This window comes from Chelonoidis abingdonii, chromosome 15 (assembly GCF_003597395.2).
Source record: "Chelonoidis abingdonii isolate Lonesome George chromosome 15, CheloAbing_2.0, whole genome shotgun sequence".
Classification (NCBI taxonomy): domain Eukaryota; kingdom Metazoa; phylum Chordata; order Testudines; family Testudinidae; genus Chelonoidis; species Chelonoidis abingdonii.
Genome location: NC_133783.1, coordinates 43,338,215 through 43,359,253, shown reverse-complemented (window position 1 = coordinate 43,359,253; position 21,039 = coordinate 43,338,215). Strand labels below are relative to the sequence as shown.

The 21,039-nt window shown below is 39.8% G+C and overlaps 2 protein-coding genes across 5 annotated transcripts in view; one reads left to right on the top strand and one right to left on the bottom strand.

Annotated features, from left to right (window-relative positions):
• Positions 1-21,039, top strand: part of DOCK1 (dedicator of cytokinesis 1) — a 570,673-nt gene that overhangs the window by 215,306 nt on the left and 334,328 nt on the right. The gene's annotated exons all lie outside the window — the stretch shown is intronic.
• INSYN2A (inhibitory synaptic factor 2A) overlaps positions 1-21,039 on the bottom strand; it is an 81,643-nt gene that overhangs the window by 45,281 nt on the left and 15,323 nt on the right. For both annotated transcript variants that reach the window (XM_032801595.2, XM_032801594.2), the window contains exon 2: positions 9,602-10,799. In XM_032801595.2, the coding sequence (XP_032657486.1) occupies positions 9,602-10,794 (1,193 nt within the window). In that variant the 5' untranslated portion in view covers positions 10,795-10,799. The remainder of the gene's footprint in view (positions 1-9,601; positions 10,800-21,039) is intronic.

Sequence of the window (21,039 nt, the reverse complement as noted above, 5' to 3'; positions counted from 1 at the left end):
GTTTTCGGTCTCACTGAGAAGTCTGAAGTCATTACGCATCTCTGCCATTTCCAAGTTTACTGTTACTGGTTTCTTCCTCCTCACTGTTTCTCCCTCCTCACTGAGCAGTGGGCCTACCCTGTCCTTGGTCTTCCTCTTGCTTCTAATGTATTGATAAAAAGTCTTCTTGTTTCCCTTTATTCCCATAGCTAGTTTGAGCTCATTTTGTGCCTTTGCCTTTCTAATCTTGCCCGTGCATTCCTGTGTTATTTGCCTATATTCATCCTTTGTAATCTGACCTAGTTTCCATTTTTTATATGACTCCTTTTTATTTTGTAGGTCATGCAAGATCTCGCGGTTAAGCCAAGGTGGTCTTTTGCCACATTTTCTGTCATTCCTACCCATCGGAATAGTTTGCTTTTGGGCCCTTAATAGTGTCCCTTTGAAAAACTGCCAACTCTCCTCAGTTATTTTTCCCCTCAGTCTTGATTCCCATTGGACCTTAGCTATCAGCTCTCTGAGCTTACCAGTTTGATTCCAATTAAATGGCTATTTTTGATAGAAGATATTCTAATTGTGCTTCTATGGTATGTGCAGCCAAGCTATTAGTGAATTAGTAAGATAAGATGTGTTTTCTGGGATCCAAACATTTTTGAGGAAAAAAGATAAGTATTAAGATTCTGAAACTCAGTTATTGAAATTTTTCCCACTTGTTTTTTTCTTCAAGTTGGATGTTGCTGATGTTTTCTTTTTCAGTGGCTTTGTATGGCTGAACCACTTTAATGGCCTCCTCATTCTGCATTCATTCTTTGTTTTTTTCCAGATTGTCTTTTGATTTTTCTGATTAGACACATGGCAGGGCAGTTATTGTATTTCTAGAACCTTAATTGTCATAATATCTGGGTTCTCTGAAAAGGTATTATAAGGAAAACTCTTTGAACAGAGAAAGGTTGTCCTCCCTTTTCTCCACTCTCTAGACATTTAATCCAACAGGAATAGAATGATCACATCCTACTGCTATGAACACACTGGCCCAAAAAATACAAAATGCACATCATGTTCTGAAAGTCACAAGACGTGGGTTCAGTTCACATCTAATGGAAATCTGTTTCACAGCTACAGGTTCTTCAGAGAGAAAGCTCTGCCCTGTGCCCCCCCTACATAGATAATACCTTACTTGTATTTGAAGTTGAGATGAAAAATAGGCTGCTAATCTGAACATAGGATAACCATCTGGAGCTAGTTGTGTCCTCACACATCTAGTTGAGACATCTAGCCTGGTTTTGGACGTACAGGCCAGAAGTGGGGGGTGAATCTGTGATTAAAACTTGAATGGTGTTGGATCTGTTGATGACCAATCTTGAGTTTAACAGCAAGACCTTCAGTTTGGGGCCCACTGATCCCTCTTGTTCGGAATTCTCAGGCAATACTGAGGGAAGATGCCTCACTCTGAGTTTTTACCTGGAAGCAGGGAACGTTTGAACAGGTGTGTCTATGCCAGCACAACCAGTATGGGGGAGGTCACGAGGTCTGTATCCCAAGCATGTAGTATATCCTAAGTCTACCCAGTCACCAATGTGAAGCACTTGTGCTCTATGTCCATTAGGTTTTTATTATGGAAGAGGTGTAAGAGGTGGTAGCTATGCTGTGACCTGGCACCTACCAAGAGGCACCTATATGAACATTTAATGCTCTCATAGGCTCTGGCTGGAGGTGATAGCATGAGGGCCACTGATGACAATGTGGAGCTGGAATGAGGAAAACAGGGTCACACAGAGAGAAGAGAAAGCAGTGGACCTTATCTTTCCCTTCCTACTCCCACAAAAAGTATTAGCCACAGAAGTGCTATAGGGAAGTAAAGCTATGGAAGTGTCACATGTAAGAATGTGACCCGATGCAAGAAGGCATGCAGTGTTTGTCCCAATACTACTACTGCTTCAAGGAGTGGGAGAAGCTGTCTGAAATTCAGACACTGACAATTTTCAGAATCAGAGTTCAGTCAACTTCAGATGTTGGATGTTCCCAAAAGAGGAGTGTTTGTGTGGAGGGTAAGAGGAGTACAGGCAGAGATGCTGGGTTTTTTGAGATAACCTAGAAAATTAAAACACAACTGCTCCTGCTAGTAGTACAGCTGTGTCAAGAAGACAAGGGAAATGTTTGATGGGCAAATGTGGTGACAGTGAAAAGGTGCAGCGTAAGTGAAAAAAAAACATTCAAGGAAGCGGCAGGCCATCTGAGCAAGTCTCAACAATGCACAAACTTGTGTAGAATTGTGTGCCTTGAACAAGAAGACATATCCAAGGAAATTTGCTGTCTTTGCTTCAGAAGAGTGAGCCACCACAGGTTCCAAGCCATCTTAATACATCTGCACTCAGGAATAATTTATAAACAATGCATCCACTGCAATATGGCACTACTAGTTTGAAAATTTAGGAGACAGTTTCAGTAAGTCACTAATTCTATCAGCAAACAAACAGATGTAGAGACTACAGAGCAGAAAGTAAAGTACAGTCACTGTCGTCTTGTCTTCCAAAGGATTGCTGTTACAGAAGCTAAGATTTAAATACATTCAGTGTATAATGTAATTATGTGATTTATCGGTTTCCAGTTATCATAAAAATCTGTTTCTATTGCAGAAATCTGCAAATATGTAGCTGCCTTCTGGTCTTGAGCATCTCCATCCACCATATTGCCTTCCTCCCTGGCCTAAGTCTCACCCACAGTAATTTTATTGAACTTCCCGTTCCTGCTTCTGTGCTATGACTTCCCTTAAAAGAGAAGAGCAGGAGGCAGGCAGAAGCAGCTCCTTCCAAAATGAGAACAGGCCGCTGTGAGCACCCTGTTCCCACTGGAACTTCTTTTATAGAGTGTATTTATATGGGCTCTTTGATCTTTGCTTTTCCATTTGTGTATAAGGAGGAAACACTTTGGTTCTAAGTTGTTTAGCTTTTGTGGTTCTTAGGAACTTCCCAAGCGTGGAGACCGTGACACTCTTGGAGGAAATGCAAGAGTAGAGGCAACCAGCATCAACCGTAGCTGCAGTATTTGTGAGGACAGGAAGAAGCTGCTACTACAAATAGCTTAGAACTGTATGGGACATGCCTCTTGCCCCCCGTCTGTCTGTCTCTCCGTCTCTCACACACATGCTCTCTCTATACTGCTTCCAGTCAGACATGAAAATACTATTCCAAACAATAGCAGTAATAAATATGAGCACCCATATTCATTTGAATTAAGTGTGAATCCTGAATTTTTAAATTTTAGAGACTCAGCTCTACAAGTTCCAAACAGCTGAAGTTAGGAGCTGCTTCAGATCTTTTCAGTACAAATAACAATTATATATTCTCACTATGGTGCATTTTAAGTTTTTATTGAAAAATACTCTGAAAAGGGCAACAATTTTTCAAAAGTTAAGTGACTTAGGAACATAAGAATGGCCCTACTGAGTCAGACCCAATGGTCCACCACGCCCAGTGTCCTGGCTTCGACAGTGGTTGATGCTAGACGTTTCAGAGGGAATGAACACAACCGGTCAATTTTGAGTGATTCATCCCCTGTCATCCAGTCCCAGATTGTAAGTCAATGGGACTTAAGGTCTTAAGTCGCTTACAATCTTCTGAAAATTTTACCCTGATGGATTTTTCATTGCCATTGCCATATAATCCCATACAGCTCTGCCACATAAATCAGATTCTTTCTACAGAATTTCAGTCTACTTTGCTATAGAGTACAAAGGGCTTAGCTTATAGCCATTAGTCATACTTGGAAGTTTCAAAGGACTGGCCAAAGATGTTCTACAATTTAACAAATTAAATATGTTGCAGTCCTCCTAATGCTCAAGCAGTGCATATTCAACGTACGTTCCATGTACAGTACTGTAGTTAACCAGGTTTTAGGACAGTGGTTCAAATTCTGCTTTCAGTGGCTCCTGTGCAACCTCAGTGGCATAACTAAGGTTGCACAAATAAAAGAGAATTTGGCTCAAAAAATGTGTATCCATTGCATTTAAATGAGCAATACCTGACTACATGATTATGACAGCTCACTGGGAGGTATTCCAAATATCTTCCCTCAACTGCCAGCAGGGAGTTTGTGGTTTGTTGGTTTTTGAATCTGCATCTTGTATCTTTAGTTTTGATAAAGATTACACAATATATAATAATTGTCAGCTTTAACTTACTCTCTAAGTCGAAATCTAAGTTTTCGCTCACTGTATCCCCATCACCATTTTCCATAATCTAAATAAATACATTATAAAAAAAAAAAACTTGTGTGGTTTTTTAAAAACAATTCCCTCTTTGAACATTGGTCACAAGTTAAACATACCAAATTTTGATTTCCTCTGGAAAATCCTATAAAACATTCAGACAGTTCATATATCAAAACTGTCTTTAATGCTTTTTAAAAAAATAAAAAAAAGCTCAGACTTTCAGTATGGCTAGAAGTGTTTCTTCATGGCCCAATTTTAATGTTCTGTGAAAAGCATAGAGGGATCGGCACCCAGTCCAGAGGCAAAAGAGACGTCGGATTATATTTCTCTAAATGTCAGGACTGGGGGAGGGACTGCAACCAATGTACGATTTCTGCATGTAAACCAGAAAGAGCCAAACAGAGCCCTCTACTTGCTGTCAAGAATTACAGCTTCTCTCTCTGCAGCACTTGTTCAGAATGTATTTTCAGTGTAGTCAAGTACTACTGCATGTTCGTACTGTATGAACAAATATGAGTAGAGAGAATGTAGAAATGACAGTCTTAAAAAGTAAACAGGGATGCTTGTCAGCTAGAGGGTGATGCCACTAGCACTGGAGATGTTGATATAGTTGTTGCTGGCACAGATATATTTAGTGATGAGTGGTACATAATAGTATTTCAAGACCTATAAAATAGTGAAAATTACTCCACTGAGCACTAATTCCATGGCACTACCACAGTACTTAAGACCCTGACTTTCTTGAATGGAGGAAAGTTTGATTAAATGTTAAAACTTTTTATTCTACCAAATATTAAGCTGTTTGTGCTTATCTACTAATTATAAATTATTTTTATAAGCTATACTTTCTTCACAAGTCTATGTACATTTTTCAATAAATGAAAAAATATAAAGTGGTAGAAATGCTGAGTATTGTGGATATTTTGGCAGCCTGCTATGATAGGCATAGAACTAGAGGAATATTTTTTGTTTTCATAAAACCAAGTGACCAAGGACAGGATCAGTTCAGAACAAGATATTGGGAAAAACTGAGTATTCTAGCATTATAAAAAAGGACTGATGGACAGTACGAATAACTTTGTGCATTTGTGATCACTGTAGAAAAAAAGAAGTTATGGAAGAAAATTCCTAGAACAAAGCAAGGTTTATTTATTTATTCATGAATTGGGTATTTTTGGGAAGAGAGTAATTAAGATACAATTGGTCTTCATGAGGTATACATTTTCTAAGGGAACAGAATGTTCCCTTAGCTACTCTTATGGAATCTAATCAGTGGAGCATGGACTTACTCTATGCATAGGGTCAGATTCTTTTTTGTGTTGCTCCGTTGATGCAAACAGTCTGACAAGCAGATAGGTCTGGCATTCTGAGAATTCCCTTGGCAATGGGGGAAACTAGGCTGGCATAGAGGTGGTGTATCCACCTCCTGCACAATACCCGCATTTCTAAGTAGGTAGAAATTATGACTCTAAGAACCACTCAGTGCTAACTGGCAGAGAGGTGACTGTTCTGTAACAAGAGCCCCGACAGGTCTTATAAACTCACGGCACCCAACACATTGCTGACATAGTATTTATCTATCAGGAATGTCATGTGGGATTTTAAATGAATCCAGGACTATACTGATCTTCATAATCATTGTGTCATGTGTATGTACAGAAGTTGTGTATATGTACTAAATAGATGTCTAAATCAAGGCAGGGTTTACAAACAAGCTTTGAGTCAGACAAAGTAAGTTGTCTTGCTATTAGTTACATAAATTAAGGACTGTAAGCCAACACAGTGAAAGCTAAATCTGCATAAGGAGTATATGGAGTTGGGAGGACACTGGAGACTAAGGGCTTGTCTCCACTAAGGGCTTATCTCCGCTTGTCTCTAGTGAAGACCCGCTAAATTGACCGCAGATCACTCTCACGTCGACTCTGGTACTGTACCAGAACGAGATGAGTAAGGGGAGTCAACGGGAGAGCATCTCCCATCGACAAAGCATAGTGTGGACCTCCCGGTAAGTAAATCTAAGCTATGTCAATTTGAGTTACGCTACTAATGTAACTCAAATTGCGTGGCTTATATCAACTTTCCCCTGTAGCACAGAACTGCCCTAAATCACATGGGGGTATTCTGACTCTGGAGGCAAAACAATGAACTTTGGGAATATCAGAAGGCAAAAAGGACACATCTTTATCCATCACTCGGAGCAAAATGGACAGCACTTTTTGCACTCTTGAAAGGTGGACGCTGGGAGACTGCTCTAGGTAAGAGTCTGTTAAAGTTAAGTTTAGCCTCTTAGGGAGCCTGTTATACTTTGTTTTATAAGTGACCGTTGATGTTTCCATTATCCTTTTTCAGTATCTCTTAAATACTTATTTCCAATACGGAACATATGATTCTATTCACCATAACTATATCTCAGGGCAGTGATGTTATAAAGGAGCTGATCCTGAAATGTTTCGGTTAAGCTGTGTGTATGTTGTTCCCTTGGAGATAGCAAACCTGGTAACTTCTGAGGGTGTCCAGTGATAGAAGCTGAATCCTACAGGGGATACTTTCAGAGAGGCTCTGAGGCAAGAGTATACTTCTTATTACCTGCGAGGCAAAGTAAGGGCTGGCAAAGCCCTGAGGAGATTGGTTGGGTGGCTAACAGACTGGTGGTGTTAGGGAGCTGACTAGGGTGACTAGATGTACAGATTTCATAGGGACAGTCCCAATATTTGGGGGTTTGTCTTATACAACCCTGTCCCGATTTTTCACACTTGCTATCTAGTCACCCTAGAGCCGACAGCCATTTAAGCACGAGCAAGTCTCTCTCTTGCTGAGGCAGTGGGGTAACAAGGTGACTGTCAGTCCTGGGCATCCTGAGAAACTGTCACAGGGATATGTCAAGAGTGTGCCTGGTGCACAAGGGCTTGTGCCAGCTGGTGTACGTTAGGGCAGCCCTACACTCCATCTTGCCATCATAATAAAGATTACACTACATGGTACAATAAAGATTTTACATTCTCTGATCTGTGTCCAGTTATATTTCATATTGTAAGGGATCTGTCTTATGACTCTTTAATATATCATTGTGTTAGCATGACTGTAGTATGCAATATAAACACAATAGGACTTTTTCAACAATTAAACTCTTCAGCTATTATAAACAATGACAAACATCATTAGTTAACAGTCCACATGTTGGATTAAGTACCCCAATCTTTAAAATTGAGGCCATTTTCTAAATTCAGACAGATACTAAAATATTGACTATTGATCAACCAAAAAAAAAAAAAAGAGTGCATTTAGACTAGAAAGCTGTGGGTTATCTTATATCCATATGTTATGGCTAGCATACAAGCATACACCAAAGGGGACTTAGAATGTAAATGCTAATAGAACTTCTAACATTAGTCGTGTTGAATTGTCCAGAAGTATTAAATTTTTCCTTGCCTCCAACTGCTTGAACTTGTTGCAGTTCACCTATTTTAAACAATGTGAGCACAGATGAGACGTGTTGGAAGTGGTGGAGTGGGGCAGGAATTAATCTCTGTAGAAAATGGAGTTCTAATACCTCCTATCTTGGTGATCAGAGTGAAAACAGGGCTTGCTTTCTGATCAGTTTGCAAGATATGGGGAAGATAGCTATAACAGTCTATGCTAATATTGTTTGCAGTGATGCTGTAGATGTATTTGTTCTAGGATACAAGAGAAACAAGGTGGGTGAGGTAATATGTTGTATTGAACCAACTTAGGTTGGTGACAAGCTTGTCTCTTTCACCAACAGAAGTTGGTTCAACAAAATATATTACCTCATCCATCTTGTCTTTCAGTGCTAATATTGTTAGGTTTGGGTATTATTTTGAAGGTAGACTTTTATTGTTCTAGATTAGGGGAAATACAGGAGAAGGGCTTTGTCATGTTGAAAAACTTTAAAAGGGATCATTCACCGATTGAGGTAGAAGTTGTGGTTTTAGGAAAGCGATTCATCAGTGATATAGGACTGGGTACAGTCCTAATACTGGGTACATTGAATGGACCCATCTATGTGAGGAGAAATATGGGGCAGAATTGACGGTGGTGGGGAGTTACCCTTTAATTTAAAAGGGCATCTTTGAGTTCATTATTTCAGCTATTGCTTTAGAGAGAGTAGATCCTTAGTCTGAAAGGCCAAACACTGTCAGTCTATCCTGAACATAATATAGCCATCTGTAAACAAATTAAAATGGTTATGTGTTCAGAAAACTGGTTGACTTTTAAATTATTTATAAGCATTATATTTAGAGATTTGAGAATTGACAAAACATTCTCTAGTGCCTTAATAATAAACAAATTAAAGTGTAACTCTTAAGTCGACTGTTTGGGTGATGAATACAATCTACTCCAAAAACAATGAAAAGGTCTAATGTTTATTTGAGAGGGAAAAACTGAATTTGTGTTTGTTGTTAAATTTAAAACCTTGTATATTATAGAAGGGTTTAAAAATGTGTGAGCAACTGTTAGAAAAAACTGTTTCTTCTGAAATGCAGCCATTGAGTAAAAACTAGCAAATGACGACAATGAATCCTTACAGTATTAAATGAAGAACATGTATATGGGACACTAAAGGCATCCAAGGGTTGCAATTATCAGATAAAGACTCAATTATCTGTATCTGGTTAAATAACTATCACTTGCATCACTCATGCAAAAGTAACAGTACTTGTAGAAAATGTGTAAGCTTATGGAAGAAAACAAATAACTACAAAATAATTTTCCCTTTGGCTGTGATGAAAAGTTTTGCATATTTTGGACAGTATCAGCATTGTGTGGAAGACTTGTTATTCAAATATTTCCTTTATATTAAATATCGGAAGTAATACAAATAAGATTAAAAACTTTGAAGTTTAAAGAATAAAACAATCAGGATTCTCATGCAGTTAATGAGATTGTTCAGAGTTGTATTAGTATCCCTTAATCTTAAAAGATATTTCTATTATAGAATGAGGCTTTTCTTCTAAATTTTAGTGCCATACAGAGAATTATTGTTCATACAAATTGTTGACATAAAAAGCATACTGAATAACGCATATTCTGAAAGGTAGTTTGTTATGTGCATATTAGAAAAAGTGAAATAGCTTCAATGTCATTTCAGGCACTAATCCTCAGACTAATAGATTCAGTTCCTTAACAAAAATATATACAGCGAGAAAGCTGAATCAACTAAATATTCAACTTAAGGAATATAAATAAATAAGACCCACTTTTAAAGATGGCTATGTAGTTAATCTGGGACATATTTCTAAAGCAAAAACATTTAGAACATGTGAAAAATATGACACTAGTTCAGTACTGGACTATACTTAAGATTTATGCTTCTTGTGTAGATTAAATTGACAAATTTAGATGACAGTACATATTAAGAAAGCTTTTAAAAACAGTTTGGTTTATGCTTACCCTTCTCTATGAGCTTCTCCTTTTTCTAACTCCTGAATGACACCTAACAGCACTTTTATGGTTTCCTGGCTTGAGCTGATTAAATTCTCCATCATCTGAAGCTGTGCTTTCAAGTCTACCACTTCTGTGTGAGGCACAATTTGTTGGCATTCTTCACTCACAGCAACTGCTGTCTGACAAGGCTGGTTTTCTTCCATAGGTGAAACATTTATCTGAAGGGTCTGTTCATTACATTCGGCTGATTGGCACTGTGCCTGTGTTGAGCAGGCCTGAGCATTTACTGACTGGGATTGCAGACCATTAAGATGCACAGTTCTCTTTTTTTCCTCATCTGTTGCTGGGCATAGTGACCATTCAGTCTCTGCTGCAGAGTTTTGCGAATCAGGCTGTGTGGCATGTGAACTGGATGCCGGTAAATAAATTGTAGCTACTTCCGTCTTAAACACTTTCCCATGTGCTGATTGATTAGATTCCTCATTATCCAGAGGCACTGTATCATGTTTTGCGTTATCGTGCAGCTGGTAATCAGGCTCTTCTGAAGTAGAGTCTGCTGAGTTTTGAAGAGAAGGAGGTTCTTTAGTACAGCTGTGCAAATCAGTGCTTTTACATGCCTCTGCACAGTTGTCACTAGAAGGCTGATCTACTGCATTCATGCGTTCATGAGTATGGGAAATAAACTCTGCTGTCTTTAGGTCACTGATCTTGCTACAATGAGCAACCTCCCCTGAGTTTTTACTATCTTCATCCTTAATATCTATTAAAAATCCATTGTTTTGACTCTTAAAGGTGTCAACAGCTGAGACACTTTTAATAATATTCCCTTTTTTGCGGTCCAAAGGGAATGTCTGGTAACACTTCTTAAGATCTGGTGAGGTCTGAACTCCTGTGCTCTTAGTAACATTAGGTATGGACCTTCGTGCGGGCACTGTCATATATTTACGATAAGCTGCTTTATAAGAGATAGGCTTTGTTTCTCTTTTGTCTGCATGCTGTACTGTAGATAGTTGTTTGTCCCTTTGTTCATTCTGGGCCTCGCAGATATCTTTAAATCTCACCTGAAGGGCTTTGTTTCTTTTCTTAATTTGTCGATTGGGATCCAATGCATATTTCATCTCCAAAGCAAGTGAAGCTGCTGGCTCAACTTCACTTTCTGATGTTGTGAGTAAGCATTTGCTGGATTCCTTACTCACCATGATGCCTGCATTTAAAAACAGTTTAAAAAGTCTTTTATTAAAACAGAAATGTTTCCTTAATTCAACTATTATAAACTTCTAGAAAATATCCTGTATTTTTAAGTAGTCCCATTTTATCTTTGTGAAAAATAGGCTGTGTGTGGAAAACTAGATCCTCATGGTAGCTTGAAAAGTTTTACTTCCTTTGTTTTATACCTTACTGCTTTTGGGAGAATTATGTATTTCTCTGTTGAATATTTTATTATAATCAGCACTTCATACAATCAAAAAGTTGAAAACACTTATGGGCAGGGTGATTGGCAATGAACAGCGATGGGTTTCTGTGAAAGACACTTCTTTCTTGCAAGAGACATGAAATTTTAAAGTACTAAGAATACTGCGTAGTCCTCCCATTATTATAATTGAGTTAAGTTTTGGCTCTACTAATTTTTTGAACATTGCATAATTAATTTCTGATTAGATTTAAAGAACAATCGTCTTTAAATCCCCTGGCTATAAAATCCAGCTTTTGTAGTTCAAGGGTAGAAGTGTATGCACATATCTAAGATCAGAACATCTGAAAGGATTAGTAATTGTGCAGTGAGTATAGAGCTTAATAGGTTTTATTTGTATGTTAGATCAAAGGGACAGATGAAATATTTGGAACACGTTGCTCTGCTTGAGAAGACATCCAGATTTTTACAACATATTGATAGTTTTTTGCAAGCAAGTACAGTGATTATGGTGGAGGGCATTCTTGTTACTGCTTCTGTGTCAATGGATTCATCTGAACTTTTTTAGTCTTAAAGACAGAAAACCAGTTATCACCATTTTAAAAAAATATATATTTTCTGTAGTAACTTTTTTTGTACAGTAAACCTATTATTGTTTACAATATCCGATAGTTAAAACAGAGAAATTCTCTCAAAGAAATAGTAAAATATAGAGCTCTGTTTTGAGCATTCAGTTTTCATCCTGTGCTGAACTATGAAGCGTAACTAAGATACAGGTGGCTGGCTGATTATTCCACGCTAGAGTAACACCTGAATTTATTATGCTGCTTCACAGCAGTTTTATGTGCATGGAAAAGTTTACATGATTGCTGAAGTAAGAAAATACATTTCTGTTGGCATAAATTAAAGTCGAAGTCAATGGATTTGTGTATATTTACACCAGCAAACAGTTAAAGTGTCTTTCATTGATGGCGTGTCCCTCCCATCCGTCCCCTCACATTCAGTAAGAATCTGTTACGATAAATGAACTGATGTTTTTTAGGTTTCATAAAAAGTTTTTAAAAAATGTGTCTAGGTATTGCAGCAAGACTTGCAAGCTGTGGCAAACATGGGGAAAATAGGTTTTATATAAAAAACTGTTTACATGGCTAATCCTTTTTCATTGTATTCCCTGCCATTTTTAAGCATTTATACTTGAATGAAATTTCTATCCTTCACAATCTTTTTTGCTTGATCCTGCAGTGAAGTCATAATCCTGCATATCAGTCTGTTGCCATGGAAAGATTTCTACTTATAGTGTCTTTTATCTGTAAATCTCAACATGCTTTACAAACATCAATAAAGCCTCCTTACACTCCTAGGAAGATAAATATTATTTCCATTCTATAGATGGGGAAACAGAGGTAATGACTTCCCCAGGGTCACAAAGCAAGCCAATGATAAAGTTGAGAAGTGACTTAAAGGGTCCTTATGGCAGGCTGGAATAGCACCCAGGAGTCCTTATTCCCACCCACCTTCTCAAACCACTAGAAATGTTGTCATTGTGTGATTACAACGGTACTAATTCAGCATTATGAAAGCCTTTCAAATATAAATACATATAATTAGGATACAATGTAAAGAAAAGAATCCAGCTAAAACTTTATATTAGCTTAGTATAGTAATCAAAGGATAGTATCTTATATTTAGATTTCATAAAGAAAAAAACAATGTTTAAGTATGATATCCTTCAGTGCAAACCCTTGCTACCAAGGAATGCCAAGTTATGTCATACCTCTTAACTGTACCCTATTGCCCACAACACACATTTCCACTTATCATAATGGATGATGTCTTCATGAGTTCCTTCGGAGACATGGGTCCATCACACTTGCAAAGAGGTATTACGCAATAGATCACTTAATATTGATTTAATACTCTTGCAGTGCAAAACCAACAGAAGAAAATGTGAGCCTTAACAGACAATTTCAGCCTTAACTTGAAATTGTCTTTTTGTCATCTGTAATATTTAGTATTTTCTCAACTGTTTACTGCTGGAATTCAGGTAACGTATTGAACATACAGAACTGTCTGTTTTCAGGGCATATTCCTTTTTAAACTCTTGTTTGTTTGTTTTGCCTTTTTTTTTTTTTGCTGCTGTTAGTTTTTGGACCTTCTACTCTTTACCCCTTACCACTTTGAAGCCATGTTTGTCAGCTACCTATGAACAGGGCAGAATACTGATTCTTCTTTCTCCTCTCTAAGGTATGATGTCTCCACAGCAAATGAAAGTATGATTGCAGCTCTGGTGGGCATGCCTGCAGTAGCTTTAATCTAGCTAGCCCCTGTAATAATAGCAGTGAAGACATGGTGGCATGGATTTCAGAGTGGACTAGCACCAGAGTCCAGACCAGGAGACCCCAGTGGGCTTGTACTGGAGCAGCTAGCCCAGGGGTAGGCATCCTATGGCACGTGTGCCGAAGGCGGCATGCAAGCTGATTTTCAGTGGCACTCACACTGCCTGGGTCCTGGCCACCTGTCTGGGGGGCTCTGCATTTTAATTTAATTTTAAATGAAGCTTCTTAAAGATTTTAAAAATCTTATTTACTTTACATACAACGATAGTTTAGTTATATATTATACACTTACAGAAAGAGACCTTCTAAAAACGTTCAAATGTATTACTGGCACGCAAAACCTTAAATTAGAGTGAACAAATGAAGACTCGGCACAGCACTTCTGAAACGCTGCCGACCCCTGAGCTAGCCTGAGCTGCAATTTGTGCCTCCATGTCTTTACTACTGTTCTTACCCATTTTAGCTACATTAAAACTAGTGCAGGTGTGCCTCCCTGGGCTACAATCAGACCTTCATTTGTTGTTTAGATGTGCCCTAAATCCTATCATCTCTCTTTTTCTCCCTGTGGGGATAAAGCCTAACACTTAGAAGCAGCAAAACTTAACAGTTCAATGAGCTAGGTGCAATACTGGAACATTTGTTGGATTTTAATATCGTTCTGAGGTTGATGTTTTCAGAGCCACTGAGGATATTTAGATATAGGATGGAATTTTCAAAAACAGCAAGGTGGTTTAGAAGCACAAATCCCATTGAAATTCAGTAACTTGTGCTTCTTAATCACATAGCTGCTTCTGAAAGTCTCATACACAGCTGCCATTAATTGTAATTAATTGTGTCCCTAAATTCTGTAAATCTAATCAATCATTAGCAAACACCTGAAGTAAGACTTTGTCGAAGCCAAAGCATATTATGTCTAGTCTAATCTATATTTATTACCATTACCTCCAGGTGGCTGTTGATGAAGTAGAGTTACTGTAGAAAGGAAAATGTTTTCTGCATGAGCCTGCAAGGAAAATGTTCAAACTGAGTGTGGGGGAGAGACAGAAGCAGAATCAAAGAATTCAAACGATCACAAAAGATTTTACTGCCCACGTATGAGTTTTTCAGCCTCAGTATTAAAATAATGAGGCCTTGTAATACAATTAAAATAGTAAGAGGCTCATGTGTTGACACATCACTTTAAAAGATGCTATTATGCTGCATAAAGCTGCTGAATTTCTTGCTGATTCATTGTGGAAGGTCCAGCTTCTTAAGTCAACCCTGAATATAAAAAGATACCGGTAGCCCTCTATGCAATGGTAACGGAGCTAGGGTAGAGGAAGTCCTGGAAGAAAACACTAGAGGCGGCCAAGCCTAGAGAAGAAACATAGGTGAGTTTCATGCAGTGTCAAGTATCAGAGGGGTAGCCGTGTTAGTCTGGATCTGTGAAACACGACAAAGAGTCCTGTGGCGCCTTATAGACTAATAGATTTATTGGAGCATGAGCTTTCGTGAGTGAATACCCACTTTGTCAGACGCATTCTTACGCTCCAAGACTTCTGTTAGTCTATAAGGTGCCACAGGACTCTTTGTCACTTTTTACAGATCCAGACTAACATGGCTACCCCTCTGATACTTGACACCATGCAAGGCATTGCATTTAGCTGTATGGAGTGGAAATCCATCAGCCCATGCATCTGATGAAGTGGGTATTTACCCACGAAAGCTTAGGCTGCAATTCATCTGTTAGTCTGTAAGGTGCTACAGGTCTCTTTGTCGCTTTTTTCATGCAGTCAGTGATCAATAAAGCCAAATGCTAGGAAAGGGGTAAGTTAGGAGTGTTAGGGCTCTGAGTTATAACAGAGAATATTTTCCCCGGTGTCTGGGTGCTGGGTCTTGCACCCATGTTCAGGATCCTAACTGATCACCATATTTGGGGTCGGGAAGGAATTTTTCCAGGTGTCAGATTGATAGGGACCTTGGGGGCTTTTGCCTTCCTCTGTAGCACAAGGCATGGGCCATTTGGAGATTTAAACCAGTGTAAATGGTGAATTCTCTGTAAGTTGAAGGCTTTAAACCATGATTTGAGGATGTCGTTAACTCAGCCAGAGGTTAGGGGTCTATTATAGGAGTGGGTGGGTGAGGTTCTGTGGCCTGCAACATGCAGGAGGTCAGACTAGATGATCATGATGGTCCCTTCTGGCTGGCCTTAAAGTCTGAGTCTAACTCTGGGATTCGAGTGAAATCTCACCTCACTGAAATCAATGGGAAAAACTCCAATTTGTTTCACCTTGTGCGTTCTACTGAGGACCATGTAGGGACTCAGTGCAAATAGTTTATTAATGAGCCACACATGACTGTTAGTCTTTTAGCAGTAAAGAATATCCAAAAATGTCAGCCATGTTTGTTATGGGACAAAATATTAGTATACTGTACTTGCTATTTTCAGTTTTATTTTAATTCATATTCATCTATAACTGTTTCATTGGATTGGTGCCCATTTCTGTTACATGGACTCTGTGTGCTGAATGCCATCTGTTTCATAGCTACCAAAAATAAAAAATTGAGCTAAAGATGGATTTTCAGAATGCTGGTAGTTAAGTTATGTAAAGCTTGGTAAAATACAATATGGAGACCAGCCAACTTGGAGAGAACAGACAAACCTGAAATAGACTTCATTGAAGTAGGTCAAAAATGTAGGCTAGTATAATCAATTACATTTTTATCCTCCTATTGCTTATTTGTAGATTATAAAACTAAGGGGGACAATTGTAATCATCCACTCTGACCACTTGTATAGCACAGGCCATAGAACTTCCCTGAGTTAATTCCTATTTGAACTAGAGCAGATTTTTTCAGAAAAACAACTGATCTTGATTTTAAAATTGCCAGTGATGGAAAATCCAGCATAATGGAATAGTTTATTACCTTCAGTTTTTAAAAGGTACGCCATATTTCCAGTTTGAATTGTCTAGCTTCAACTTCCAGCCATTGGGTCTTGTCATTGCCTTTGCTTTCTAGATTGAAGAGCCCATTATCAAATTTTTGTATATAGATACTTATACACTTACCAAGTCACGCCTTAACTTTCTCTTAGTTAAGGCCACGTCTACACTACAGGATAACATCGAATTAGCTAAAATCAGTTTTATAAAACTGATATTATAAATTCGATTTCATGCAGCTACACTAGGCACAGTAATTCGGCGTTGTGCGTCCATGGTCCGAGGCTAACGTCGACGATTCTGAAGCGTTGCATTGTGGGTAGCTCTTCCGTAGCTATCCATAGTTCCCGCAGTCTCCCCCGCCCCTTGGAATTGCTGGTTGAATCATTATTGTTGCGGGTTCTGGGTAAATGTCGTCAGTCATTCCTTCCTCTGGGAAAACATCAGCTGACAATCCTTTCGCGCCGTTTTTCCGCTGGATTGCCCTGGGCAGACGCCATAGCGCGGCAACCGATGGAGCCCGTTCAGCTTTTTTTTTTTCCGGCACCGTATGTGTACTGGATGCGCGGACAGAGAGGCAATACTCCAGCACTGCACAGCAGCATTCACTTGCTTTTTGCAATGATAGCAGAGGGATTGGTTACCGTGTCGTCTGTACCGTCACTGCCGGAGAAAAATCTTGGCAATGAGAATGACGGTTATCTCTCCTCCTCTTGTACTGTCCGCTGCTATCATGAGTGCCCCTGGCTGAATCGGCCGGGGCGCGCACCGCAAAAGCAAAATGGGGGATTGATCACCTGGGACTGAGTCAATCCCTCCTCCCCCGGATTATGTTTCTAAAAAGAGTCAGTCCTGCCTAGTAATAAGGGGCAAAGTGTATTAGAGGACCAGTGTAATTCAGAGCACAGCTCCGTGTCAGTATTCACAGGGTGCCCCGGGCTCAAACAAACCCCACCCGTTGCTTCCCTCCTCACCCAACCTTCCTGGGGGGTTATACCGTGGCAGTGTCCTGCCCATTTGTGTCATGAAGTAATTAAAAGAATGCATGGAATAAGAAAACACTGAGTGTTTAGTGACATAAAAGTGAGGGGGAGCAGCTCCCAGCGTGATGATAGTCCAGGCAGGACATTAAGCAGTGTGGGGAGAGGAGCCCCAGCATGCTGCTGCTATGACAGTCCAGGCAGTACAAAATAACAGAATCTTTTCTTTACACAGGAACAGGGAGGGGGCTGAAGCCCCCAGCTTGCTATGATGAAGCTGGTTATTAGCCGTTCTGTCCTATCTACTGGAAGTAACCAGCAAATGTTGGCCTCGATGTCAACATGTTTAGATATTCATTGAGGATTGGTTACTAGTCATATTGCACCATCTACACCGGGAGGGGGAGAGGGAGAGGAGCGGATACTGCTCTTCACTGCTGCAGCATCGCGTCTACCAGCAGCATTCAGTACACATAGGGTGACATGAAAGTATCAAGAAATGATTTCTTTCCCTTTCTTTTCACGTGGTGGGGGGGGGAAGAAACTGAGGTAGCTGTTCCCTGAACCACGCCAGACACTGTGTTTGAACCTACAGACATTGGGAGCTCAGCCAAGAATGCAAATACTTTTCAGAGACTGCTTGTGGACTGTGGGATAGCTGGAGTCCTCAGTACTCCCTCCATCCATGAGCGTCCTATTTGAGCCTCTGGCGTTCCCGTTACGGCTTGTCACGTCCGCGCTGTGTATCCTGGAGATTTTTTTTCAAACGCTTTGGCATTTCGTGTTCTGTAACCGAAGTCTGATACAACAGATTTGTCTCCCCATACAGCAATCAGATCTAGTATCTCCTGTAAAAGGTCCATGCTGGAGCTCTTTTTGGATTTGAGACTGATCGCCCACCCGTGCTGATCAGAGCTCCACGCTGGGCAAACAGGAAATGTAATTCAAAAGTTCGCGGGGCTTTTCCTGTTTACCTGCCCGCGCATCTGAGTTCAGATTGCTGGTCCAGAGCGGTCATGGTGCACTGTGGGATACTGCCCGGAGGCCAATAACGTCGATTTCCGTCCACACTAACCGTAATCTGATATGTTAATATCGAATTTAGCGCTACTCCTCTTGTCGGGGTGGAGTACAGAAATCGATTTAAAGAGCCCTTTATATTGATATAAAGGGCATTGTAGTGTGGACGGGTACAGCGTTAAATCAATTTAACGCTCTTTAAATGGATTTAAACGCATAGTGTAGACCAGGCCTTAGATTGAGATCCTTGAGTCTATTGCTATAAGGCATGTTTTCCAATCCTTTTAATCATTCTAGTGGCTTTTTCTCTGACTTCTACCAATTTATCCCCATCCTTTTTGAATTGGGAGACCCAAAACTGGACACAGTGTTTCTGTATTGGTCACCCCAGAGCCAAACAGAAAGATAATATCCTCCGTAGTCGTCCTTGAGATTCCTGTTTATATATCCAAATACTACATTAGCCCTTCTTGTCCCAAATGTCTCGCTGGAAGCTCATGTTCCACTGGTTATCTACCCTGACACCCACATGATTGTCAGAGTCGCTGCTTCCCCGTGATGCTTTATTCACAGATATGACTTTTTATTTGGCTGTATTGAAATGTATATTGTTTGTTTGCATCCGTCTTACCAAGTGATCCACATTGGTCTGTATCAGTGACCTGTTCTCTTATTATTTACCATTCCTCCAGGCATTGTGTCATTGCAAACTTTATCTGTAATGATTTTGTTTTCTTTCAGTCATTGATTAAAAATGTTAAATAGTATAGGCCAAGAACTTATCCCTCTGGGACTCCACTAGAAACACACTTGCTTGATGATGATTCCCCATTTATGAATACTTTCTGAAACCTGTCAGGTAGCCAGTTACTGAGATGCCCAAAACTATGGGAAACGAGTTTTCCATGGCAATCTTTTAAACCAGTGACCCTAACAGGAAATTTAAGTGAAGACACTTATGAAATAAATCCTTTGTCTGTGGGCTTTTACTTCTGTAACCTGCTGCACCACTGCATAAAAACTAAACTATGAAATTTAATCAGCTATGGAATATGCTGCATTTACTAAGTTGTCAAACACTGAATGATTATGCCTTAAAGAAGGACATGTTTTAGGGCACAGGCATCCAGGATAAAAACAATTTTAAAAAAATAAAACAAAAAACAAAACTTAGCGTTCAGCTGTGAAAGTCTCATAATGAAAAGTTACTAGAATAGTTACTAGTAATTTAAGTATATGAATGCTGAGTTTTTTAGTGACTTTGCTATTTAGCATTAGAATCTGCTAGCAAGTGATAGATTTAAAAGAACTGGCGTGAGGTTTTGTTAGGATTTTCAGTCCTGAGGTGTCCTGACTCAGTTTCCAGATTAATTGAGCCACTGCTTTGTCCCATATGCTTTCGGAATGCCAGAACATTAGGTTATTTTGGAATGAGGTAATTGACAGAATTAATCTTGTCCTTAATACAGATGTACCAAGGAATCTGATGATAATCTACAAAATGAAGATAAGATAAATGATGTAGTATATTCTGTGATGCAGTTAATTTTAAGTGTGGCTTTAATAGCCAGTAAATTGATACTTTAAAAATGGCTATCTCCCTTTCCCAGTTGCATTAGCCTGAGTAATTCAGCTAGAGAGACTTTTTTATTTCCAGTAGCAGCTTGAACTAATAATTGTCTAGATATCTGTGATTAGGGGTGATTGCAACCAAAAAGGGTAACTGCAAATTCTTTGCCTTATTTAACTTCTGTTGTGTTCAGTGAGAATTGCACATGCATATCTGCTGACAGAATGCTCAACAAAACAGTTGATGCACAGTAAAATTATTAAGGATTTTAACTGTACTTTTTTTTTTTGTGTAGTGTTTTCCCCAAGGGAATGGAAATGTGCTCTACTTATCTAGACACTTCTATCCAGACTAAAACCTAACGGAAAGTTGGGGGTAAACCATTCATCTGTACTTGAAAACCTGAATGTGCTGTTTTGCAGAAGACTTTCCTTATTATGAGAGGGAGGCCCACAGGCCTGCTCTGCTCCCACAGAAGTCAATGCCAAAACTCACATTGATTTCAGTGGGAGCAGGAGCAGGTCCCTTGCCAGATTGGGCTCCTAAATCTGTGCCCCTGGACAGGCCAATTGAATATGGGAAACTGTAATATAACTAGGGCCCTATCAAATTCACGGCCATGAAAAATGCGTCACAGACCATGAAATCTGGTCTTTTGTGGGCTTTTATACTATACAGATTTCATGGGGGAGGCCAGCGTTTCTCAAACTGGGTGTCCTGACCCAAAAGGGGACTGTGGGGTGGGGGGTGGGGTGGAGAGAGAGAGAGGGGGTTGCAAGTTTATTTTAGAAGGGTTGCAGTATTGCCACCCTTACTTCTGTGCTGCCTTCAGAGCTGGGCGGCCGCAGAACGGTGGCTGTTGGCTGGGCCCCCAGCTCTGAAGGTGGCGCCCCGCCAGCAGCAGTGCAGAAGTAAGGGTGGCAATACCATACCATGCCACTCTTACTTCTGTGCTGCTGCCTTGAGAGGTGAGTGGCCAGAGCGTGGCGGCTGCTGACCGACGGCCCTGCTCTGCAAGCAGCAGCACATAAATAAGGGTGGCAATACCATACTATGCCATCCTTACTTCTGCGCTGCCGCTGTTGGTGGCTCTATTTTGAGAATGGGGTTCCTGGCCAGCAGCCACTGCTCTAGAGCCGTCCAGCTCTGAAGGCAGCGCTGCTGACAGCAGCATCACAGAAGTAAGGGCAGCAATACTGCAAT